The 22,756-nt window shown below is 39.9% G+C and overlaps 1 protein-coding gene across 2 annotated transcripts; it reads left to right on the top strand.

Moving 5' to 3' along the window:
- Positions 1 to 1,159: 1,159 nt before the first annotated feature.
- On the top strand, positions 1,160 to 22,656 carry LOC131245604 (uncharacterized). Of its 2 annotated transcripts, XM_058245177.1 has the most exons (10): positions 1,160 to 1,505; positions 2,081 to 2,217; positions 2,387 to 2,521; positions 4,765 to 4,875; positions 5,163 to 5,444; positions 6,474 to 6,673; positions 12,780 to 13,062; positions 19,822 to 19,935; positions 20,193 to 20,384; positions 22,127 to 22,656. In XM_058245177.1, the coding sequence occupies exons 1-10, from the start codon at positions 1,175 to 1,177 to the stop codon at positions 22,475 to 22,477; spliced, it is 2,136 nt and encodes a 711-aa protein (XP_058101160.1). In that variant the 5' UTR covers positions 1,160 to 1,174; the 3' UTR covers positions 22,478 to 22,656. The 2 variants fall into 2 exon arrangements, with proteins under 2 accessions (XP_058101160.1, XP_058101161.1); XM_058245178.1 differs by lacking the exon at positions 2,081 to 2,217 and having other exon boundaries at positions 2,391 to 2,521.
- The last annotated feature ends 100 nt before the right edge of the window (positions 22,657 to 22,756 follow it).

Here is a 22,756-nt window from a genome sequence, read left to right as displayed (position 1 = left end):
ATTTTAAAGGGTTGTGAACTCGTTTTTATTCATCAATTAATCAATTTTGAATTTTTTAGAATTTATTTCTATTTTCTGTTTTCTTTCCTTGTGGGGTCGAGAAGTCTCTGTGAGGAGTCTAGAGAAGCTCCGTGGATTCAGAGTAGTTATCCTCATCATGTTCATCCCTGCGTCAGAACCCAACCCAAGTTATGCCACACATGGTGACAAATCTTGTTCTCATCAATTTATTGGCATGAAAATTTCTTGGGAGATTTCAAAATTTGACATTTTTCCAACAATATAATCGAGAAAAATCTCACTGGAAATATCACAATATTACTGCAATAACACCGTTTCATCATTTTTTATGAGAGAGTGGATTAGCTATTGAACTAGATGGTAGGACTTGAAACATAGAATAAGGCACATCCAAACCTTAAGTGAGCACCACCACACAAAATAGCAGGGATTGAACGATTACCCTTGATAAGTTTTCCAGCGTAGTCGTTCTATTCCTACTGATTTTCATTCCAGACGAGGCAGATTGGCTGGCGTACCACGCACCATCAACCAAGCTGGTGTGTGGATGTCACTAAATTTTGTGGATCCCATCATGAGGTACGTGTTATGTCCAAACAGTCCGTTCATTTGGCAAGCTTATTATAAAGTTTGAGTCAGAAAATAAGACAGATGCAAAATTCAAGTGGACCACATTGCAAAAAAACAGTGGGGATTGAAACCTGGTGGGTCACAAAAGTTTAGGATCACTGTGATACTTGTTTTTCCTTTTCATCCAGGTCTTCGGGACCTTATCAACAAACTGGATGAAAGAGAAACGTTACTTACGAATGTTTTAACAGTGAGAATCATTGTCTCACTACTATTTGTGGTGTGGTCTATTTAGCTATGGATATAACTCATATTTTGGGACATGATCTAAAATGATATGGCCAAATGAATGGTGTGGATATAATAAATACATCATTGTGGGGCCACGTAACTTTAGCGGAAGTCGGAGCTCGAGGAGCATCAGCGCTCCTCTTCGCACGACAGGTAACCACAACAGTCAGGTCGGTGCTGTGTGGTACACCAGCCAATCCGCTTCCGTTCTAGACCTGCTGATGGTTGCCCCACCTGATGATGGCCCAGATATCCCGTGCGTCCATGGAAGTGGACCCACCTGAATTTTACGATGAAAAAATCGCAACTTTCAAAAGACCAAAATGCCCTTGATATTTGTTACATACGGACCAAAATACCCTCCACCAGCTATCAGTGCTCAAGAGCTAGCTTCTCTCATTTCTCCCGCTGCATTTCGGGAAGCAAAACGATGCAACGGCCGTCTCTGTTTCTGTCTACGCCAACTCCCGTCTCCATCCTTCCCTACCATTCTCTAAACGCGAAATCCCTCCTTCGGAAGCATTGCAGGAGCTCTTCTATCATCCATCCATGGACCAAACAACCCTTCACTTGCTCCCTCTTTTCCAGAACTACCCCTTATCTGGAATGTCTTCATAGCACAGGTATCAGTTTCCCCCTTCTTTCATGCGTTTGATTTTGAATAGTTTTGAATTCGAGTAATTTATTTGTCTTTCTTTCTCAAACCATCTTTGATTTTTTAAGTAGTTTTTGTTTGATGGCTTTTGATTCTGGAGAGTTCTGTCTTTGTAGGGTTTGGATTTCTTTTTTTACTTTTTTTGTAGCTTTTAGTTGTTTAATGGGTTTGAATTCGTTCTTTTAGTTTTTTCATTTTCATTCTCTGATGGGTTTTGATTTAGTAGTTTTGTATTGTTATTTTTAGTTTTTGGTTTTCTAATGATGGTTTTTAAGAATCTTTAGTGGTTTCTGTTTGACCTTTTTTTTTTTTTGAATAGTTTTATCATTGCTTCTCTTATGGGCTTGGTTTTTAGTAGTTTTTGTTTGATGGGTTTTGATTTTTAGCAGTTTTATTTGATGGCTCCAAGAGAGAGAGAGAGAGAGAGAGAGAGAGAGAGAGAGAGAGAGAGAGAGAGACACTTTTATCTGATTGGCATGATGTTTTTGGCAATTTTCATTTGGTTGGTTTGATTTTTCTGATAGCATGTGTTAAATACTTCAGAGGTTCAAGCCATTGCCGAAACCATTCCGGATGCATCAGAATTCATTGAAATTGGGTATGTCTGTAACGTTCATGGGCTCAATGGGGAGCTCCGTGTGAAACCGACCACTGATTTTCCTGAATTGCGATTTATGGAGGTATCTTCCTCTTGTTTTCTCACTTTTGTGTTATTCAACTATGGGTTTGGGTTCTTCCTATCTGTTCTTTTCTACTGCTAAAATTAAAAAGATGGAAAGTTCTTCAGCTCGAATTGGTTTCTCTTTACTTGGAGTTGGTTCCTCTGCTTTTGAAAATGTGCTCTTGTAGCCAGGGACAAGATGGTTGAAAGTACGAGTTTCAGGGAAGGAAACTATTCAGGAAGTTGAGCTGACTGAGGGAAGAGGTCACCCTGGACAGAGGAATTGGATACTCAGTTTCAGGGGGATTGATACAGTGGATAAGGTGAGAGCTCAATGAGCACTTTGTTATTTGGACAATGCAGTTTGATTATTTATTATTATTATTTTTTTCAAGACGGTACGATTTTTTTAATTTATACTTTTGCAAATTGTGGAATTTGAAGTGCATCGTTGTTGTCATGAACCTTGCCCTTGTATTTGGCATCAGCTTTGTGAATCCTGTATCACCGGTCACTCCTATTTGATGCCTTGTCCTCAGTTCTTACAGAGTTTTGCCTGCCATTAGTATGATCACACTAATAGAGAGATGGGTCCTACAGTGAGATTACACATAGGGCTGAAAGTCGGTCTGGTTGGGTCAGGTTGGTGCTCAACCCTAGCCCAACCCAAGGTTCCTATGGCTGAAAGTCGGTCTGGTTGGGTCAGGTTGGTGCTCAACCCTAGCCCAACCCAAGGTTCCTATACCTCAACCCTAACCAACCCAACCCAACCTCGGGTTGGGAATTCTCAACCCAAGCGGGCTTGGTTGGGTAGATATATGCTAATATTTTCATTATTACATTAGTCTATTATATTTTCAATACATGTCTTATTTTTTGTACCTATAATTTTATTAATTATATACGTAGTTATTTATCGTAAATAAGTTCATTTTTCTAAACAAACAAGCTAAAATATAGGACAACTACTCCTTTAAAAGTCGTATTGTGTATCAAGCAATCTATTTGGGAGGGAGAAATCTAGCGTATCTTGTTAGCTTGAGTCATCGGAAATGACGTGGACCAATGAAACCCGACGACATTGGAATTTCCTGTGCCTTCGACACAGACGATCCGCACTCAATTATAATTAATTTATGAGGAACTTATATATTGATTGGGTTCAGGTTCGGGTTGGGTCGGGCAACCCAAGACCTCAACCCGAGCCCAACCCAAGTTTTATCGGGTTGGTGTTTGTATGGCCCAAGCCCGAGACCAAACTCGATACATCCCGCCCAAGCCCAACCCCATGTCGGGTCGGTCGGGTTGAACCCACCCAACTTTCAGCCCTACTTACACACACACACACACCCCACTAGCCTTGAGTCCTTTATGGTATCATAACATCACTCCATTCCGGATTTGTACACTCTCTGGCATTTGATATCATTTTCTCCTGGATCCAGTTGCTGAAAGACTCCAAACCCATCTCGTCACAAATGGCTACCCTATTCTAGATCCTTCCATAGCTGCAACACCCGCTGAAGCCATCCATGCTCTGCACTCAACTATAGTTATTTACACACAATGTTCCAGAGGTACATTGCCACTTCATCCATACAAATCTAGTTCGATTGGAAACTTCCTTATCAATGTCCCCATCATTTTGAGATATAGAGCGAAGGTAATGAAACAAATAACTTTAATGAATCCCTTATCAATTGATTTTAACTAAAGCCTTCCCTCTATAAATATTCCTCTTAATTTATTTATTTTTTCTATCCACAACTAAAGTTGCATTCTAAACACTCTACCTGGATTTTGTCAGTTTTTTAAACCGTTAGACTCCAAAGCCTTACTCCAAATCTCCAATTTAGAATTTTCTGCTCTCTAGTCTCATCAACCAAGAAAATGTGATTTGCTAGCAAAATTGCAAAATACACAATGAACCTTATCATGGAGACTATTGGATAATTCATCTATAGAAAGTGAGGAAAGGTAAGGACTCAATACCGACCCCCGATGACCTTTTCCGGGAATTTGGAGTGCTCCAATTTCCTCATATATTGAATTGTTATTGTAATTCTTTTTGAAAGTTGGAATTGTTATCTTTATCAGTTTTTGAAAGCTACAAGTTCTCTATAATTATCATGAGCATAAGTGATGGAATTTGTTTAACATTCAATTGATCAATACACATTAATCCTATTAAGATGTTGCCAATGGTTATCTAAGACAACCTATCACTAGACTTGGATCTAAATTCTTGTTTGTGTAGTAAAAAACATCTGGGTCAAAATCAAAATAGTTCTACTGCATTTAATAATTCTGATTTTATGTATGTTTTTTGCTTCATATATTATCAGCTTGTATTTTCGGGGACATACATGCACAGCGGTCGTTGAAAGTTCATAGTGCTCTAGGCATCGATTTCGGAGTTCATTTTTGTTTGTTACTCAAGGCTTTTGGTTAGAGGATTTTAGACGTTTATTGTTGACTACATGGAAACTTGGAAGCAATTCTCTTTTAATATCAGACATGTTTGCTTGTAGGAATCATCATTTTTCTATTTTTTCTTACTCTTCAGGCCAGGCAAATTGTCGGATCGACTTTACTTGTAAGGGAAACAGACAGGCCAGCGTTGGAGGAAGGCGAGTTCTACATTCCTGATCTTGTTGGCATGAGGGTTGTTCTTAAGGTCTGGACATGTTCCTTTAAACAGGATCTTTTATCCCAACCCCTCCAAAAAAAAAGAAAAGAGAGAGAGAGAGAGAAAGAAAAAGAAGCTGTAGCTGCCAAAAGATTCCACTAGTGGAGAGTATCTCATGGAATATTTTTCCTTACTATGAAGCATTTTACTATTTTTCCAAAAGGAATACGTCTATATTTCTTTTCTATCTTTTTCATGTTTTTGAAACTTGTATGATTATCAATAGTAGTGGGTTTTCATTAAAAAAATGAATGAATTGTACTTTTCTGATTCAGGAGACAGGCAAACCAGTGGGCACTGTTGTTAATGTTTTCAACTCCGGGGCAAGTGATCTTTTACAAGTAATGCTTAATTCAGCTGAGGGAAGATTCGACCGCTCTGGTTCATCAGAGACAGAAAGTGGTCCCTCTGGCCCCCTTGTGTGGGTTCCATTTGTTGAAGCAATTGTTCCAGATGTTGATATGAATAGGAGAGAAATGCGGATTACACCTCCAAAGGGGCTGCTTGAATTGAATATACGTTCTGATGGGAGGTCCAAGAAAGAAAGACGCCAGTTGGTTCGTCCCACTCCTTTGCAACATATTATGGATTTAAAATAAATGTTTTCTTCGTATTTGGATGGGCCATGTATTTTGCAGCTTGTATCAGGTGCAACTTCGTTCAAAGAGAATGCAATTACATGGATGAAAATGCTTGCGTGGCTACGCTTGGTCATACAGGGGGCATGACTATTCGCTGACATGGATGGACGACTTCATGTGGGTGAGATCCACCCCATCCATCAGGTGCACCACCCCGTATTAGACAATGATTCCGAACATTAGACTGATCCAAAACTCAAGCGGGTCTCATTAGGAAACAGTGTAAATCTGCCCAGAACCTCAAATTTCACACGGTGTGGTCCACCTTGCTTTCGGCATAGTGTGACTTTTGGACAGTACCTTCCTCTTGGTGAGACGAGTCATATGAATGGATTGGATGGCATATATAAACCATGTTGGGCAGTGGGCCCCATACACAACCAACGTTGTGTGCCGCATCCCAACTATTCCTTATGGTGTGGCCTGCCTGGGTTTTGAACTGACCCAATTTTTGGTTTCCAGGGCGAACATGAGGCGGGGCACCTGATGGACAGTGTGGATCTCATGGACGTTCTCCCTCAGGTGGTGCTAGGTTAGTTGGCAGCATGCCCCCATATGACTGTATTCAGGCTAAAGTGGTTCTTAAATGAATGCCTTCAAGCTGTTGTAAAACAAAGCATTGGATAAATCCTCACTTTCTGAGAGATGGCTCTGTTACATCCTGTCAGATTTTTCATTAGATAAAACTGGCTATAGCAAATTATTTTGTCATTTTTTAACTTGAAAGTTCTTTAGGAATGTGCTAATGAAAATGTATAATGTTACGTAACTTACATGGTTTCAGTAACGAGGTTAGATATGTGGTTTTGCAAGAACATATTTGAGGTAGGACTGGGAATGGGCCAGGCCTATTTAAAAATTTGATTCTGCTGGCATATGCCTGGCCCATTGCCAGCCTTAATTTGAGGGTCTGATATAACAAATTATTATTGTGGAGCATTCCAGGAATGGAAACAGAGAAAGAAAGCCCAGCAACGCTTTATCACAGCAAAAAAGAAGCTGAATGAATTGGGGCAGCAACATCTCCTGCAAGGATTTTCATCTGGAGACAAGGCCCAAAAGAACTCCCTTGCAAATCAGATTGTGGGTATTAATTTCAAATTGCTGCAACAGGCAATTCAGAATATCGATAAGCCTTCCATTAGGTGAAGTATATATTGTTTCGTATACACAAGCAATGCATGATTGTTTATTTTCCTGTCATATATGAACTGGATTTACGTGATCATTTTGAATTATTTATTGATGTTGTGAAGATGATAGCCTGGTTGTTTTTCTACTAAAAGTTACAGCTACTGAAACAGTTAACAGTATGGGGTTATGTATTCAAGTTAACACAAAAGTAAACATTTCTTTTGACCTTGACAGCTTCTAGGCTGTTCTTACTCAGATCCTCCTATGAAGTTCTTGTTGGCACTAGTGAGATTGTGGCTTCTGCCATGGTTTTCAAATGGTAGAAGCCATCTTTTATTGCTCCAACGAGGTCTCTTGTGCATGTGAAGGATCACATTCTTATTGTGGATTGGCTAACTAGCCTCATTCTCCCACACTGACTAGTGCATATTGCGTTCCTGGACAAGCGGCCTCTTTCCTCCTCTTCCAGCAGATTTAATTGGGGTTGCTATCTTTTTCAATCCACTCTCGCTAGGGTTTATATATATATATATATATATATATATATATAAACACACACACACACACACACACACTAGTTATGGAGTTATTGTTCTTGATGATGAGGATGATTTTGTTCAGTTATTCTGATCCTTAGGTGAGATTGATGTGTTCAATGAGAGGATGAAGCTCTTAGTGGGGGTCCAAAGCATCTCATTGCATTTCTCAGTTTGTTTCTTTTATGTGGAATGTCTTTCTATTTTCTTTCACAAACTGTTGTTTACAAAAATTAAAGGAAAGGAACTTTTTATGTGAAATGGTATTCCGCTAAAGTGTCATTAGAAGGTTCAATAAATTGGTGGCTCCTCATTCAAAATACATGGCCCTTTTTCTCAAGATCTTCCTTGGCGTGGTTTACGTCAATTCAAATCTATGGACAAGGACTCCTCCCGTACAGAGGCCCCACGATGTAGTTTTGATGGTACCAACTACAATCAATGAGTCATCCACTTTCAGAGCTTCCTCAAAGGTCATGGTTTGTGGGGACTAATTGATGGATCTGTTATTGTCCCCACTTCCACAGATGCCGACAAAATAGCTGAGTGGAAAATAAAAAATGGACGGATTATTATCTGGATTCTCGATTCAGTCGATCGGTCAAGTGCTGTTGACCTCACGCCATATCGCATTGCTAAGGCAATGTGGGGGCATCTCCAGACAATTTATCAACAGAGTAATGCAGCTTGGTTATACCGCTTGTAACAAGATCAGGTTCACCTTACTCAGGGTGACAAAAGTATTCAAACCTTCTACTTTACAATTGTTACAATTTAGACGGAGATGGCTATGATGGATCCAGAATTTTCTCATAACTTTAAGATATTCCAAATAATGTGCGATAGTGTGCAAGTTCAACAGTTTCTTATGAAGCTGCGTCTAGAATTTGAACATTGTAGGGCTGCTCTCCTGAACCGTAGCCCAACTCCTTCATTGAATTCGGTTATTAATGATTTATTAGCGGAGGAACAACGCCTGAATGTTCTCTCTCTCTCACGTCCCCAACTCAGGGACCATTTGATCTGGTACTCGCTGTATCCACCTCTGCACCAAACCATGGTTCCACTCCTTTAACTTGTCGCGGCTATAGCAAAGTAGGACATGTCGTCGCTCAGTGCAAAGATTGGTGCACTTATTGTCGACGGATTGGTCATGGTGTTTAGGACTGCCACTCACGTGCCTATGCATCCTCTTTCAGCCGTGGACGTGGTGGTCGAGGTCATGACCGGGGTTGTGCTCTTTCTGCTACTTCTGCCACTATTTCTTCAGATCCTTCTGTTAGTGATACTGCATTTACTGTTTCTGCTGAAGGTCTTTCCTCACCTTTGACTCCTACGATGTTTCAGCAGATCGTTCAAGCCCTTTCTACTGCTGGTATGTCAGGTATATTCTTATCTTCTGCATGGTTCTTCGATTCGGGTGCTTCCAATCATATGACTGGTGATGTATCACATCTTCACGACATTCGTCCCTACACTTGCAATCAGGCTATTTCTACTACGGAGGGATAGGCGGCATTGTCGTCTGTACGTGCTGGACTTTGACCCATCTCACTCCGGCTCATTGTTTCTTTTCTCTATCTTGCTCAGATATTTGTTCGGCAAATAAAATGTGGAAACTCTGGCACTTTCGCCTGGGTCATCCACATTCCGATCGGTTGTTGATTCAGTTATTTTCTTTTCGCATGTTAGGGAATATTTCTCTTAATAAAAGTAATTTGGTTTATTCTTGTTCTTCCTGTTGTCTTTCCAAAAGTAAGTATATTCCCTTTCTTCTAAGTACTACAAAATCATCATATATGTTTAAGCTCGTGCACACGGATGTCTGGGGTCCTTCACCAATTATGTCACTTTTTGGATTACAATATTATGTTATATTCATTGATGATCTCACACGTTATACCTGGATTTACTTTCTGCACTCTAAGTCACAAGTTTTTAAAAAATTCGAAATATTTCACTATATGATGGACACTCAATTTCGGGTTAAAATTCAAACTCTCCGCTTTGACTCAGGGGAAGAGTATCTCTCCACAAATTTTCGTACAGATCTTCATGGTCATGGGATTATTCATCAGACCACCTGTTCTGATACTCCACAACAGAATGGGGTGGCTGAACGAAAAAATCGTCATATTGTTGAAACTGCCGACACCCTAATGACAGCAATGAGTGTTCCTCGTTCTTTATGGGCAGAAGCTATGTTGTATTCAGTCTAATTGATTAACCGGATGTCAACCAAAGTTCTAAACAGTAAATCTCCCTACTTTGTTCTCACCGGTTTACTTCCTACATATTCCACATTTCGTGTTTTTGGTTGTGTATGTTATGTTCACTTGACATCACGTAAACGTAACAAACTCTCTCCAAAATCGGTCAAATATATATTCTTTGGATCTGGAGAAACTCAGAAGGGTTTCCGATGCTATGATCTGGTCTATCGTCGTGTTCGAGTGTCACGACATGTTATTTTTCTCGAGCATATTGCCTTTCACTCATCTGTTTCTCCTCCGCCTACACCAAACTCTCCTAGTCTTACCGCTTTTCCTGACATTCCTTTTTCCTTCAGTACACTTCCTCGTCCGCTGTAGGTTTACTCACGATGACCATGTACAGATCCACCACCTATTACTCTCCCTACTGTACCTGTTGCCGATCCAAAATTCATCTTGATACGTCGTTCCACTCGTGTACATCGACAACCTGATCGCTTGATATACTCAATGTCTGTCATGAATGTTACTCTGGATATTGTATCTATTCCTACTTCATACCATCAGGCAGCCACTCATGATTGCTGGAAGAAGGCTATGACAGAAGAACTTGAAGCATTGGATGATAATTATACGTGAGACATTGTCACTCGACCCACTGACTAACAATTAATTGGTAGTAAATGGATTTATTCTATAAAGCTCAAGTCTGACGAATCATTGGATCGATACAAGGCTTGGCTTGTCGCTCAGGGATACAAACAGGAACATGGAATTGATTATGATGAGACATTTGCTCTTGTGGCCAAGATGAAAATTGTTCGCACTTTTCTGGCAATATTATCCGTTCGTTCTTGGCCACTCGCTCAGATGGATGTGAAAAATGTTTTTCTTCATGGAGACCTCCAAGAAATAGTATATTTGAAACCTCCTCCTAACTCTTTAATCCCTGCCAATAAGGTCTATCGCCTAAAGAAAGCTCTATACGGCCTCAAACAGGCCCCTCGGGCATAGTTCCAACGCTTTTACAATGTTGTTACAAGTGCTGGTTTTACTCAAAGTAGTCATGATCCATCCTTATTTTTGCGCACCACTGATCGCGGAATTGTCATTGTTCTCGTATATATTGACGACTTACTTTTGACTGGTAGCGATGTTACTGGCATTTCGGTATTAAAGGAAGTTCTGAAATCATCTTTCAAGATGAAGGACCTCGGTCATCTGACATACTTTATTGGACTTGAATTTTCATGTTCTAAACGTGGGATCTTGGTCAACCAATGTAAATATATCAAGGACCTTCTCGCCTTAGCCTCATTAACGAATCAGAAGACAGTTTAGACTCCCTTAGAACTTAACGTTCAATATGGCCATGACGATGGTGATCTCCTTGCGCAGCCCATATTATACCGTCGTTTGGTTGGGAGTCTGGTTTACTTAACAATGACTCGCCCTGATATTGCCTACGTTGTTCAAGTAGTCAGCCAGTTTGTATCTCCTCCTCGGACTCTTCATATGACTGCGGTGTTGCGCATCCTACGATACCTACGTAGAACTCTGGATTGATCACTGTTCTTCTCCTCCACGACGTACTTATTCGGATGCTGACTGGGCTGGTTGCGCTCTCACACGAAGATCTACCACTGGCTACTGTGTTTTTCTCGGCTCTTCTCTCATCTCTTGGAAGTGTAGGAAGCAAGCCACTGTTTCCAAATCAAGCACGGAAGCAGAGTATCAAGTGATGTCAGCTGCTTGTAGTGAGCTTGTCTGGTTACATGGACTTCTTTCCGACTTGGGTGTTCATCTACAGAATCCTACTCCACTCCATGTAGATAATCTCAGTGCCATTCAGATTGCCTCTAACCCTGTTTTTCATGAACGGACAAAGCATATTGAGGTTGACTGTCACTTCATCTGCGACAAGTTTCAGTCTGGGCTCATTTCTCTTCTACATGTCGCATCCCATGATCAGATTGCAAACATTCTCACGAAGTCCCTTACTTCTGCACGTCACTCATTTCTAGTTGGCAAACTATTACTTGTCGATGACCAGCATTAGTTTGAGGGGGGATGTTAGACAGACCGCATGCCTTGTATAGCTACTTTCCATAGATCGATGATGTATAGCTAATTTCTATAGACAGATAATTCTGTTTTTATCATTTACCTTGTATAGATGACTGTAGATCTCTATATATTCAACCCTCTAGGGTTGTCTCAAATACAAGAAAACCAATTGTCTTCTCTTTGTTTTCAGATCCTCCAATGCAAGTTTTCAGCTAGGCCTAAATACAAGAACCTACATTCCATGAACACTACATGCCTGTGTGGGGTAGGGCCATGGCACAGATATCCCGATGGTGAAGCTTGCCATCCCAACTCATCGTTGGTTCTCTCACACAGGATGACCAATTAACATTCATGGATTACCCAATACCGCCATTATGGTCATGAAATTTGGGGTATTGAGATCCATGAAACACAATTCTCCCTTAGCCCGTGGCCATTGTGACCAAACTCACCTTCTCCTAGGAGAACTGAAGGAATCCCTCCTAGCAACTTGTAAAATCATAGCCAGTAAAGGTTTCCCTTCATGTTAATTATGGCATCCATAGTGTAAACCAAACACGTGGTCATCAATACATATGATCATAGTCATCATCATTGGCTTTTTAGAGCACACAATACCAGCAAAATATTCTTGTTTTTTTTTTTTTTAAGACCATAGTTAAGCCAGCAAAATATTCTTAAATGTTTGCATCTTACGAAACACAGCTTTGCATTATAGAACCCAGATACAATGGAACGTGAATAGTGTTCTCGATGCACCTATTCAGTACAACTAGGCTCCATGGTTCAGTGATCCAAACTATTGATCTTGCAGGACCCACTGCAAATGGGGGACGACCCAAAACTCTTTCAGGTTCAGTGATCGAAACATTGATCGTATGGATCCCGCTGCAGATAAGGAATGACCCAAAACTCTTTCAGATTGAAAGATCCAATATGTTCAATCTTTGGGCCTTTTTTTTTTTTTTAAAGGATCAATTCTTTATCTTTTGTTTCTTGAACTTCAACTTGTAGGCAACTGATCAGAGGGTGAGGAATCTCTGATCTGAACGATTTTTTGGGATTTCTGGGGCCCATCAAATCTGTGGCCTGGGTCATTGAAACATAGGCTCAAACGTACAGACGGCCATATCAGGAGACTATTCACGTTTGTGTGGATCAGGACCCTATGATTCCTCTTTTGTTAGACAGGATTCTGTCCCTGTGCTTGTTGTTTACAACCTTCTTGTTTCAGCACATTCTAAAACTACAACCAGTCAGCTAACTTTTTTCTTTCTATTTTTTTGGATGTGGAACAGATATAACTTGAGAGATTTTATTAATGCTAATTCAATTGAGCTATTGAATAACACTTTGAGAATATCAAGTGAAGACAAGCTGGAAGCAGATCACCAACTGTACAAAAGGGGACTTCATCTCATGTCTGAAGGGAACGTTGCCATTATTTTGGTAACGGATGGAAACAATGATAATGGAAGTGAGTATGATTTTGACGCGGTTGGTTGCAGTGGTGTTGAGCATCAATCCAATATCTTACAGCTCCTGGAGTTACTTCTCAATGATAAGAAATTCCCTAAGATGGTATGCTATTTTAACTCATGCCTGGTGCCTCTTCCTTACATGAGTTGATTCAGAAAGAATATTTTAAGATAGTCCTTGCTCAGTTGCATCCTTGGTATTAGAAGATTCACACACACACACACCTTTAAGGCCATTTTTCGAATATACACCTACTGTTTATGTACACACACACACCTTTAAGGCCATTTTCGAAAATACACCTACTGTTTACGTATTTTAAGGGAGCAAAGTACTTTTTGGTCGCTGTTATGGTATTACTGCCTACCGTCTTATGCCTTTTGATCCCCATATGGTTATATAACTGTATTTTTTAAAACCTGAAAATGCCCCCAACAGTAATTCTTAACAAGGTAAAAAGTCGTTTCGCTAATTCTCTTCTCAGCAGCTCTCTCACGATTTCTCAGCATCTCACTCTCTCGACCTCTCTTCTTAGCAGCTCTATCTCTCGGTCTCTCTTTTCAGCATCTCATTCTCTCGATCTCTCTTCTCAACAGCTCTCTATCTCTCGATCTTTCTTCTCAGCAGCTTTGTCTCTCGCAATTACTCAACATCTCATTCTCTCTATCTCGAATCTCAACAACTCTCTCTCTCTCTCTCATCTCAGCAAGTCTTTCTCTCTTTCGATCACAATCTGGTAGTTGTTTCAGCAGCTCTGTTAGCAGCTCTCAACCATGATCTGGTAGCTCATCGGACACCCTCCTTTGTAGCTCTCGATTTGAAACCCTCGTCTCTTGGAAAACCTAGTTCGCAAAGCTCGAAACTCTCAATTGGAGCTCGAAACCATCGACATCCTGCAAACCCTCCTCTTGTTCTATTCCTCTCATATCTGAAGATAAAAACCCTAACCTACATGTCTGTGAGCAAGGCGACAACCCCGAACCCACGTCTCTTCTTATTTTGATAGAGATGGAACATCTCCATCATTTCTTCATCAGATCGGTATATTTCCATTTCCTCATTTAGCCCTTTTCGTAGCAACTCGTACTTAATTTCAACATTCTCACTCTCTTAACTGTTCGTTAGATTGCGTACTTGACAGTTTAGATCCATAAAAGAAGTTTCGTCTACATCTAAATTGAATTCTTCCATCGTTCCACCAACGTACTCCGACTTCTTAGATGAGGCAATGACGTAATTTCCTCCATAGTGTCTTTGGGTCTCAACAATGTCCTCAAGCGAAGCCATCCTAATCGCCTATATGAAAATACGATTTGATCTGTTTCAATTTGGGTACTAACATCTTAACTCTACATTTAGTTTTACTTTTTAGCCCATCCAATAACATATCATGTACTATCCTTTTACAATTTGCATGCAAGTAAAAAATTCAGCAGCATCTCCCCGTAATTCTCCGAATATATGAAGAATTCTCTACTGATTTCATGCCATCTATGTTATTGGTTATTCACAAAGGAGGCATTAAATCAATAAAGAACCATGTATCTGGAGAATATTAGGGTGGTCTGCCGAATCTCAACATCACATGTAAATTGTGAACGGAACAACCTATGTACATGATATAGTTGATGCAGGACGGAATGATTTAACCTAATATGATGCCGTGAAATTAAAAGACTGATTAACTAAAGCAATGGAACGATAAAATAAAGCTAATTTACCATAAATTCAGAAATTTCAGATTTATGACATGTACAAATTCAAGCCTACGACAGTCTCGCAATGTGAATCTCATGAATTACTAATTAACTAGGACCTATGGGAGATAGAACTCCCATCCTAGCATAGGGTTAAATATGAATTCAGTGGAAATCATGTGTCTTGTATGAGTTTTGACATGTTATGGCGTTTTAAAGGCTAGGGAATGTAGGAAATGGGTTTGGGGTATTTAGGCTTAGAGGAATTAATGTTGGAACATTAGGGTTAAGGTTTTGGGAGGTTTCAGGTTGGGATTTCAGATTTTACGTTTAAGGGATTTAGGATTTAGGGTTTCTAGAATTGAAAATATGGGTTTCAGGTTGCAGGAATTATGGATTTATGATTTGGACGGGATTTTGGAATTTGAGAATTTTTAGGGTTTGAATTTTGGGGAGATTATGATTAGGGTTTTAGAGATTTAGGATTAGGGTTCTAGGAATTTAGGATAAGGGTTTTGAGAGCTAGGTTTGGATGGATTAGGGGTTATAGAAAGAAGAAGAATGAATGTTTAAAAGAAGAAGAAAGAAGGGGAAAAAAACAAAGAGATGAAGAAGGAAGAAAAGAAGATGAGAGAAGATGATACCTTGTTAAGGAGAGAAAAAAGTAGAAAAGATAACTACGGAATCGCTCCCCGTGGTTTCGCACCACCAATCCAATCACATGCTGATTTTTTAATTTTTTTTGCTCAATCTCAAAGCAAAAGGAGATAAATCTCTTTCATTCATAAAATGCACATCGGCTAGGGTGGGGACGTCCAATCCTTTATAGTCTCAAAAAAGACCTTTTACAAAAAAGCGCTCTTAGATAAGATTCTCAACATAAAGATGCTTGAAGAATTAAGAGTTGTTCCTAACTCCTTAAGTCTCAACACAAATATGAGCCATACCAAAAATAACGAAACATGTAAACAAACTAAATAACTAAACTATTTTGTGGAGTCCACGATCAAGATATTCAATGATGATGATCCAACCGTCAGAATGGTCCACGGTTGAAATCCAATGGCCCGATGCGTCCATCAAAGCTCTTACATGTAGCCCACGTGCATCTTCTCGGTGTGGGGTCTTCATGAACATGCATGCGGGGTCTTCAACGTGGCTAGGAATGTGAATTGCACCAAGTGAGCCCCATGTAATGGTCGTTTAGCCATAAGGAGGCTGGCTCAGCCCTCCTCCTCTGATATGGTGGTCAGATGTCCTCATCAACGGTACCGAACTGTCCACACTTCGGGCATTTTAAAATCTACACAGAGCAACCATCTCTCAATATAATATCATTTCTCAGTTACATGCATTTGTTTTAGATATTGGTTTGTATATGGTGTTCTGCAAGATTTGTAAATGGGTAGGTGTATTTAACGTGAATCTACACCACCAAGTGGCATAAGAAACAAATGCCAATGCAATGGTAGACAAGGTTAGAAAGTTGGGATTATACAATGCATATCAACCATCTAGATATGTAAATAAAATGAGGCATTTAGTGCATACACTTACAGCAGTACACATGCTACATACAATATCAACAATTTAGCCATGCATGAATGCACGCTATGCATTGTAAATAAGGCATGCAATGTATACAGATACAACAATACACATGTTAGATAAGATGTCAACCATGCAACCATGAATGAATGCACACTGTGCATTGTAAATGAGGCATACAGTACAATAGTTAAAACAATACTCACTATGCACAGTTATATAAGTAACCATCAAACCATGTGTCACTAAACAGGAAGCACAATTGTATGAGTAAGAGAGCCATATAGTGCATACAGTTAGCAGACATGGTACATCTTGCCATGTATCAATGCACATTGTGCATTGTAAACTAACTATACATTACATATAGATCTAAGAGTGCACATGATACATCAGATGTGAACTACACACACATATCATTGTACACCATGCCCAGTTATATGAGTAACCAACAAACCATATGTCATTAAGCGGGAAGCACAATAAACTTAGTAAGAAGAGTAACCAGCATACTACTAAAAAAATGGTCAACTTTAAATGCGAATTACGGTGGAAAACTGTCAATTCAATTTAGGGTATAAGAGTATCAAAATTCCCAAGTTAGGGTATCAAAATCCCCAAATTCAGAGAGGGATTAGGATGTCAAAATCCCTAACTTCGAAGAGTGATTAGGGTACAAAAATCCCCAAATTCAAAGAGGGATTTAGGGTACCAAAATCCCCAAGTTCAAAGAGGGGTTTTTTTTTTTTTTCTTGTAGGGCCCACCTTCATTTTGACACCCCAGGCAAAAGACACTTTCAATGCGTGCTCGAGTCCACGGACCCGACACATTATGATGAAGAAAAATGATAAAGTCACATGGGCCCTACAAGCATAGTAACACATGTAAAAAATTGCCAAACTTGAAAGCGACAAATGATGGCAATTCTCAAAAGCACATGGGCTCTGCACTCATAAACGAACTCTATAAATATGCACAACATTATAGAGACGATTGCCACCTTGCTCACAACCATATGGGTTAAGGTTTTTAGCTTTAAAGATGAGAGGAGGGTTTATGGGATGTTAAGGGTTTCGAGCTCCAATTGAGAGTTTTGAGCTATGTAGACTAGGTTTTCTAAGAGACGAGTTTTTCAAATCGAGAGCTACAGAGGAGAGCCTCTGATGAGTTACTGGATCATGGTTGAGAGTTGCTGTTGAGACAACTACTAGATCACAGTCGAAAGGGAGAAAGACCTGTTGAGATGAGAGAGAGAGAGAGAGAGATGTTGAGAAATCATGAGAGACAGAGCTATTAAGAAGAGAGAGAGAGAGAGAGAGAGAGAGAGAGAGAGAGAGATGCTAAGAATGAGGGAAATGTCTTTTTACCCTGGTAAGAATTATAGCGGGGGGCATTTTCGGGTTTTAAAAAATATAGTCATATAACTGTATGGGGATCAAACAACGTATGACGGTAGGTGGTAATACCACAACGGTGACCAAAAGGTTGGTTGCTTCCTTAACATACGTAAATAGTAGGCGTATCTTTGAAAATAGCCCTATGTGTTTTCATAAATAACTCATGTGTGTATTTTTGCGCGTGCGCAGGCGCATTTCTCACGAGAAGTCATGAGAACTTTTTAAGAACTCATTTCTGGTGAAATGATCCCAAATTGTGAACTGTCCACCTGATACATGCCATGAAACCCCTGGGGGTCAACTTTTACATCGATCCAAAACTTTGGTGGGCCATGACAAAAGAGAGGCAAATCAAGGGAGGAAACTATTTCCTTTTGCCATGGCCCACTAGAGCTTTGGATCGGGGTAAAAGTTGGGCCCTTAGGGTTTTATGGGGTGCTACATCAGGTGGACAGTTCAGATTTTGGGTTCATATAACCATAAATAAGTTCTCACGAGATCTCGTGAGAACTGGTGCACAGCTGAGCATTCCTCTCTCTCTCTCTCTCTATGCAGTCGAGCTGTGTGGGCCCCATCGTGATGCGTGTCGAACATCAACACCATGCATATGATGGGTCCCCTTTAAATTATGGGATATCTGTATACGGAACTCAGGTGGGCCATACCATCTAAAATCATGTGAAGACATGCCTAAAACATATAAAATCACTTGGTGGGGCCCACCTAAAATTTGGATGCATCTGAAACTTGGTCTGACCCCTCATCCAAGTGGGACACACTTAATGGATGGGCTGGATTTGTGAACCACACCTCGGTGGCCCCAACAAATAATTATGAATGTTTTAATGGGAGGGTAACCCCTCTCAACTTTTGTACGTGGTGTGGCCCACAAAAGTCATCAAATGACTTGTTTTTTAAGCCCGAGGCCCGCCATGGAATGTTGCATCTGACTGATGGGGTAGATGTTTGACACTCATCACGGTGGGGCCCACACAGCTCGACCTCATGGGAAGTTCCCATGAGCTTGACCACATAGAACCATTTCCCATATATATATATATATATGCTAACTTCAGTTTCCTGACTATTTTTCCCCTTCTAAGTGCATGCATGAGAATCTACTTCAGTTTAAGGTTGATTAGATGTATAAATTCTGAAAATCTTGACTGTGAACGAATTGCAGTTTCTTGAGTCCTGAGTGCCACATCCAAGCTATTGAATAACGGAAACGATCGCTGTAATGGCCAGCCTTATGGTCGTTGCGTTACCGGCTATAACGGCCAGTATGGCACAGGCTATAATGGCTGTTATGGCTTTGTAACTGTCAATTTTATTTTATTTTTTCTGAAAGGAAATGCATAGGCCCTGGGTTGGACCTTTTTTTCTCAGAACGGCATTATGACCCTTTATTGAGTAACAGGTCACACTGCTACTGTTACGTAATGGCAGTTTACGCAACCGTTTTTTAATACCATGGCCACGTCAGCTTGGCATTGTTTTTTTTAGCAGAGAAAGTCTGAAACTGCAATGCCATGTTTAATGTGGTGGGTGCGTGATCTATGAAATCTTCATTTTTGAGAATCAAGGGTTTCAAAAGTTTCATGTCCAAACATAGAGCCTTGAATACAATTTCTCATAGTTCCTTCACTAGGTAGCTGTCCTAAACATAGAGACAAATCTCACTCTCAGCAATTTATTTGCCCAGAGATTTCTAAGGAAATTTTTAAATGTCGAGGTTTTTGTAGGGATATTATTGGGAAAGTCTTGCCAAAAAGAAAAATATTTATTATAAAATTATTAAATAAATTTAAATTATATGTCTGTGTGCGCGTGCACTGGTATCCTCCATCAGTAGCATTTGAGGTACCTTTGGGTCATATCATTCAAAGAAAGAAAAGGTACCTTTGGGGAGGATAGCTTACTAGCGTATGGACAGAGACAAATGGACTGTGTTGGTTCTTCACTAAAGAAAGGGATCTACATCTTTTTTGTATTAAGCAAAACAGCCCCTCATGTAACTTCTTCAATAAATTTCATTAGCTATAAAAGAAGAACCGTTCTCTATGCTTCTGCATGATTTCCATTTGTAATGGAAGTTACTCAAGTCAACCTGTCTTCCTATGTAAACTGATAATGAAATCTGAACATATTTTCAAGGTATTTTATGTTAAATCTATATCCGTGCAGTTTCTGATGAAGTGATGGTCATGCAATACAGATAGAAGAATGGCGTACTTCCATACCTCTGATTATAGTTTCCGCTGCTCAGGATATCCAGTCTTCTCAAGAACATTTTTCCGATCATGACTACTTTGGTTTTGACCAAAAAAAGGTTGGCAAAGTCCTTGATGCTATTAGCATTAATCGTTTCATAATTTTCTGTAAGATCTTTTATTTTGCTGTTCTGAATGCTGTTACGAATCTGCCATAAACTTCATAATATGTTCTTCTCTTTTAATTCTTTTCCTACATGGGTTTCATTTTGCAGATTTTTTTTAGAATTTTTGCAGACTTATTTTGCTCTAGTGGTATCGACATTAACCACATTTGCATGATTGTTTTTAAGCTTACTCTGTGACCCTTTTACAGGTCTGGTTCTTGGAAGAAGAGAAGCTACCAGTTGTGAGGAGCTCACTAACAGCACAAAACAGGCACGAGATTTTGTTAAAATCTCCGTGGGAAATACTCCAGTCGCCGGTAGGATCTGGAGGAGTCATCAGCTTACTTTCTTCTCATGACATTGTACAGAATCTTACTGAAATGGGTGTACAGTATGTGGAGGTTAGATGTTTCACCTGAATCTGAGCCTGCGTTATCTTAAAATTCTTGTCTTTTGTAGGTAACTTAAAATCCATTATCAATCTGACGGTGGTTTTGGATTAAAGGGATCAATTCCTGAAAGCTTTGATTTTTCAAATACGGTCTTTGTTCCCATTGTGTAACATATGGCATGTTGTATTCTATCCTAATGCATTCATGTTGCTAACAAATTACTACCTATAGTACATAAATCCTTCTCCATGTTCCTCAAAATCTTGCTCATGGTTTCAATGGAAAACTACATTAAAAGAACTGTTTTAAAGTAAGCTTGACAAAATTCGTATGGATCATGACCTTTGAATTGCTTGTCAAAAGAGTTAATATTTACTAAATCCCAGACACAAACTTAGCCACACATGCCAAAGTGGCACATTTGGGACATCTGAGTAGTAAATTAAGTGGGCCCGTCCATGTAAATGACCTGGTCCTAGTGTCAGGCTAGTCTGCTCATCAGGCAGACTCTGTTATTTGAGTGTGGACTGTTGGCAATTTAACTGTCCATTGTCTTGTCATGTAATCCACTTAATGAGTGGACCAGCTGGATTATTGAGTTGGGTCATCTGCATGGTAGGGCCCTCAGGTTGGCATGTCCAGCTGCATGTATGGGCAGAAAAAAATCTCTGGTTAACATGGCCTAACTATTTTTTGTGTTTACTAGTCACGACTACCATCCTTCTTTAGGTCTACAGTTTCACTAGGTAGGCAACACATTATCCATTTATATAGTCTGACGGCCACGTTCACTAGAGCATGGTCCTCCATCAAGGTTTGAAATGGGTGTGTTATGTAATGTATCATTCACCACTGATACCATTGCATATCCCCCCGTATCACCTTGTATCGGGTTGTTTCCAACTGATATGGGGAATACACCTGTATCGTTCATGGGTTATATTGGTATGTATCGGGCTGGCGACATGTACCGGTTTCGGATGTTACTTTAAAACTTGGTCTCCACTGATTCTATGTATATCAGTTCTTGGATTTTTCTCTCAGTAATGTTTCCCATTTCATCCTATTATTGGTCATATAGATACAAACTGTAACACTATTACTTCATTTTAGTTTAGACAAGAGTTCTCTTGAACTGGGTCGGTTCAGATGCACTCAGTTCAGGAGCCAAGTACCACGTGCCATCTCAAATATTAAGATCTCTACAAAATCATTCCACTATGACCAAAAAAAAAAGAAGAAGAAGAAGAAGAAGAAGAAAGAAGCCACCCTCCCCAACTTTCAAAGCCTTAGCTGATTTATCTTAAAATGGTTAAAAGACCATAGTTCTAAAACTCAGTGCTCGACTAAAAACTTGTCTGAGTCGGCTCGACTTGACAAGATTCCAGGCGAAGTCACTAGGGAACTCGTCATGAGTGTGACTCGGTCCCAAATTGATGGGACTCGCCATTGGCTTGCTACTAACTCAGTCAATCCATGACTCGACCCAAGTCACTCGCCTACTTACTGTTTCAATAAATTAGTTGTGACCTTTCAAAAAAATATTAAATACCAGATCATATCCGGTGTAGAATCCGAGTCTTAAGTCGAGTCGGCAGAATCCTTGAATGGTTTAAAAGAATGTTGTGTGATCTGTTGAGGCTGCTCATCTACCAACTTCAGAAAAGGTAAGAAAAACCATTTGATAAAACCACAATTAGCTGCGAAGATTGGATTTTCACTTTGGGATGTTTGGTCCTTCCTTTTGGCAGGTATGCAGATTGGTTCAAAGATCCGCCGTTGGGCATCCGTCATCTTTTGGGTTTGTTGATTTGAAGGATGCAGATATTGGGATCAAAATCTGGGACGACAGCGGAGACGCAGATGATTATAATCTTGACATGATATTCTCCATGAGATTTCTGCAGAAGATTACCAAACAGATTGATAAACTCCACTTCTATGCTGCACCGAAACAAAATTCGCATATTGAGAAGGTTGGCGAGGAATGGGTTGATGTCCATCCCACATCACCGAATTCATATCACCTGCATTGTTCGATTTACAGCTGCTTGAACATTTGCTCTCCTGATAAAATCTGTCTAATGCAGATTGCAGATTGATTTTTGTAACGATGAGAATGGTGCATAGCATAGTATGCTAATGAGAATGGTGTATAGCATAGTATGCTAGATTGATATAGAGTTTTGGGAGGTAAACCTGAGGTTTGTATTTGTGTGAATTGATTTTGAAGTGCTTGAGTTAATGTGATTATGCCATAAGATACAGCCATTATGTTGCTTGAGATGAACCATGGACCGCACGTTTCAGTAGGGTCCACTGATCAGTGGGTGTTAGCGACAGAGCTTTCTTGGCCAATTTGTTGCTCCCATTCCTTTTAC

This window comes from Magnolia sinica, chromosome 5, assembly GCF_029962835.1.
Source record: "Magnolia sinica isolate HGM2019 chromosome 5, MsV1, whole genome shotgun sequence".
Taxonomy (NCBI): domain Eukaryota; kingdom Viridiplantae; phylum Streptophyta; class Magnoliopsida; order Magnoliales; family Magnoliaceae; genus Magnolia; species Magnolia sinica.
Note: the sequence above shows the minus strand (reverse complement) of the source record. Positions and strands in the feature narration are given on the sequence as shown.

What these genes read in the sequence shown, in the direction of transcription:
- LOC131245604 (XM_058245177.1), top strand. Translation starts at nt 1,175, where the DNA reads ATGAAAAAATCGCAACTTTCAAAAGACCAAAATGCCCTTGATATTTGT. An exon ending in AGAAAGAAAGACGCCAGTTG is followed by an intron (nt 5,445 to 6,473) that starts GTTCGTCCCACT and finishes GGAGCATTCCAG; the next exon opens with GAATGGAAACAGAGAAAGAA. An exon ending in TGGGTGTACAGTATGTGGAG is followed by an intron (nt 20,385 to 22,126) that starts GTTAGATGTTTC and finishes TCCTTTTGGCAG; the next exon opens with GTATGCAGATTGGTTCAAAG.